The following is a 3977-nucleotide window of genomic DNA, read 5'->3' as shown; positions in this document are numbered from 1 at the left end:
ATTGACTAGGACTTGAGGATCAAGCTAATTAGTCCACTTGACCTTCCCTTGTTTAATAAAGGATAACTAAGTGGGATTAAAACCCAATTCTCATCACACCTGATAAGGATAACTAGGATAGGAATTCCAATTCTAATACCTTGCCAGGAGTTTATTTTATCATTACTATTTTATTTTTCTTATCATTTAACATACTTGTTCCTTACTTTCAAAACCCCCAATTTACAAGACTCATAACCAATAATAAGAACATACCTCCCTGCAATTCCTTAAGAAGACGACCCGAGGTTTAAATACTTCGGTTATCAATTTTATCAGGGGTTTGTTACTTGTGACAACCAAAATGTTTGTAAGAAAGGACTTTTGTTGGTTTAGAAGCTATACTTGCAACGGGAATTTATTCTGAATTCTAGACCACGCAAAATTTCTCTCTTCAGCGGTGCAACATGGATTTGACCCAAGCTGGAGTAGCCAGAAAATTGCAGCTAGAGGAGCTCGACTGTTTGAGGAACGAAGCGTATGAGAATGCCCGGATTTACAAGGAAAAGACTAAAGCATTCCATGACCATCACATCCGGAAGAAGGACTTCCAAGAAGGTGATGAGGTTCTCCTCTACAATTCGAGGCTTCGTTTCATGCCTGGCAAGCTCCGCTCTAGATGGGAAGGACCTTTCAAGGTGAAGGAGATAAAGCCTTATGGAGTGGTGGAGTTGTTTGATCCTAAAAGTGAAGCAACTTTCAAGGTGAATGGACATAGAGTGAAGAAGTACGATGGCTACAAGCTCCCAAAAGAGCTAGAGGTGTTCTTATTGGCGGATGCACCTAGAGAAGGAGAAGCTTGAGCGACTGACCGTCCAACTTAAGGACATTAAAGAAAAGTGCTTGGTGGGAGGCACCCCACCGTGGTAAGATCTTCCTTGTGTATACCATCTTGCTTTTAGCTTTAGATTCTTGTGAATTTTGTGACTTCTTGATGTTGTTGATTGCTTAGGAATGCTAGTTTTATTGATCTTGTTGGACAACTAGGATATTTAGATAGATTTCATCATTTTGGTATGGAAGAATTGTTGAAGTGGAAAGAATGCTATGTTTTGAATAGTGCATGAATTTGAGTGTGTTCTCTTGACTACTAGCTTGAACACCTACCAAAAATGTGTTAGAATAGCCTCTTCTATGTTGTGTTAAAAAAAGCCAAGGAAAAAGGGCATCCGCGCGCGAGCGCACTATGCGCGCGCGCCGGTGGTGCATTCTTACTCCTGGGCCAAAAATCTGAGAGTTGTGCCCACCTTGTATTTACTTTGTGTCTACTTCATGTCAGGCACCCACGCGCCAGCGTGCATGTCGCCTGCACGCCCCCTTGCAAATTATCCATCGACACGCAAGCACACTGTGCGCACGCACGCCGATGGTGCACTATGAACTCCTTGGTATAAAATTTCGAGAGTTGTGCCATACTTGTCCCTAGTCTCTGCCCGCACTGACGCGTCCGCACACTGCGCGCGTCCGCGCTGGTAGCCAACCTAATCAGGCACACATCAGCGCACTGTGCGTGTTCACGCGCCTGTGCCGTCTCCCAACTCTGGTACAAATGACCCGAGACTTAGGCCAACTTTGTGCCAGCCCTGTGCCAGGGACACAACTGTACTCACGCGTACACGCCAATGACGCACACGCGTCCGTCACTCCACCTTCACCGATGCACCAGCACACTGTGCGCGCGCGCATCGGTTGCGCGAATCAGCTTTAAAGCTGTGCACCCTACTTCTCTCCCTCTCCCACCTTCTTTCTTATATCTTCCTTCTTTCTCCATCACCTCTCTTCTCTTTCTTTCCTCCTTCCACACTCCACCACCATTGTCTCCGACTACTCATCGGTGACCACCACCTCTTCCGGTGGCACTACGTCTCTTCCCTCTCTTTCTCATCTTCAAAAAGAAAATTCACGTTGTTCTTTTACACTTCTCAAGGTTCTACTTCCTCCATATCTCATCTATTACTTTCTTTGCATCACTTCCTTTTCTAGTTAGATTTTTCTTGTTGATTTACTTATTTTCTCTTTTAGTTACTTGGTTATACCACTTGCTTTTTGCTTGTTTAGTTTTTCTTCTTTTTGTTTTTTTCCATGGATGTTGAACTTGAACTTTGATTACTTTGATGGATCTTCTTGATTGTTTTTCATTATTTTTGTGAGTGGATGATGTTGTGTGATGATTGATACTTTATTTTGGGCTTCTAATTGGTTGAGTATCTCATAATTGCTCATTGCTTATTAAATGCACACCAAGTGTTCGAGAAAATACACATATGCCATCTTGGTTTATTCTAGTCATATATCTTCAATTTGGTGCTTCCTCCTCATTCACTTGCTCTCTTCTAAGTGCATTGAACACATTTTGCTTATTACTTCCTAATTAGATACTCATTGAACATGACTTGCTCTTTGTTTTGGATGCTTGAGATCATTCTTTTTATGCCATATTGCATGCTTTACTCCCTCTTGCATCCCATGCCAAGTGTTGTGACCTATGCTTCTATGACTACTTTATTGCACTATTTTTTTGGGCACCACCTCTCACTTGCATGTTTATTGAGTTGATCTTTTGGGTTTAAAACTTTCCTTCTGATGCTAGGGCATTTTGGCCAGTTTCACTGACCTTTTCTTTACTGTTTTTAGGTAATTTCATGCATTTTCTTAGGAAATAAGTTAGTTTTGGGCAAATATTCACTCAGACCTTGATTCAAGCATACATTGTGCATTTTACATTATTTCATGAGGATTTTGCATGATTTTAATGACAAAATTGTATATTGCATTACCTATGACGTGGACTAGAACTTTGATGCACTCTATTGCTTGATTTCAAGACCAAAGGAAGCAAGGAATGGGAGGTAGCTTGCAAAGTTAAGGAGAAAAGTGATTGCCAAAAACACTCTCAAAAGCCATCAATGCCCACATTAAAGAGTCACGTTAACTAAGTTAACGTGAACTCTAACGTAGAGAAGAGAAGTTGAGCCAACGTTAGTGACACTTAACATTGTCACTAACGTTGGCAATTGCTCACAAATGGCCACGTTAGAAGCCACGTTAACCTAGTTAGTTAACGTGGCCTCTAACGTTAAAGGGGGAAGAGAAACCAATGTTAGTGACACTCAACATTGTCACTAACGTTGGCCTAAGGTGCAAAGAGCCACATTAACTCCCATGTTAACTTGGTTAACGTGGGAGCTAACTTAAGAGATGGAGAGTTGTCGACAACGTTAGTGACACTCAACATTGTCACTAACGTTGGAGCAACCACACAACCCCCAAGAGCCACGTTAACCTCCACGTTAACTTGGTTAACGTGGAAGCTAATAATGAGGAATGAAGAATAAGCCAACGTTAGTGACACTCAACATTGTCACTAACGTTGGGATGGCTAAGAATGGCCACGTTAGAAGCCACGTTAACCCAGTTAACGTGGACTCTAACGTGAGACCTAGGGGCACACTTGAATGTTAGTGACAATGTTGAGTGTCACTAATGTTCTCGAAGGTTGGCAAAAGCCACGTTAGAAGCCACGTTAACCTAGTTAACGTGGACTCTAACGTGAGACCTAGGGGCACACTTGAACGTTAGTGACAATGTTGAGTGTCACTAACGTTCTCGAAGGCTAGCAAGGCAAAGTTAAAAGCCACATTAAACCAGTTAACGTGGGCTTTAACATGAGGCAAAGGGGTGCATGGCAACGTTAGTGACAATGTTAAGTGTCACTAACGTTCTCGAACTTGTATTTTCACTAAATGTTAAACACCCCTGACGTCTTGAGCTAAAGTCTCTGCCCACTTCACACTTTCTCTCTGCAAGTAAGCCAAGCCCAATTGAAGAAAGGAACTGCTTCAAGCTCAAAGATCCAGAGGCCCAAGACTTGAAGAGCTAACTAGAAGTTGAGAAGAGTAGTATATATAGGAGTAGTTTTGAAATAGAGAGGGTCTTTT

General features: G+C 42.2%; 1 protein-coding gene across 1 annotated transcript; it reads left to right on the top strand.

Annotated features, from left to right (window-relative positions):
* The first annotated feature begins 446 nt into the window (after nucleotides 1-446).
* Nucleotides 447-842, top strand: LOC107469967 (uncharacterized). Its single transcript, XM_016089347.1, has one exon. It carries the CDS (start codon nucleotides 447-449, stop codon nucleotides 840-842), a length of 396 nt encoding a protein of 131 aa, XP_015944833.1.
* Nucleotides 843-3977: the final 3135 nt, after the last annotated feature.

This window comes from Arachis duranensis, chromosome 10 (genome assembly GCF_000817695.3).
Source record: "Arachis duranensis cultivar V14167 chromosome 10, aradu.V14167.gnm2.J7QH, whole genome shotgun sequence".
NCBI lineage: Eukaryota > Viridiplantae > Streptophyta > Magnoliopsida > Fabales > Fabaceae > Arachis > Arachis duranensis.
Note: the sequence above shows the minus strand (reverse complement) of the source record. Positions and strands in the feature narration are given on the sequence as shown.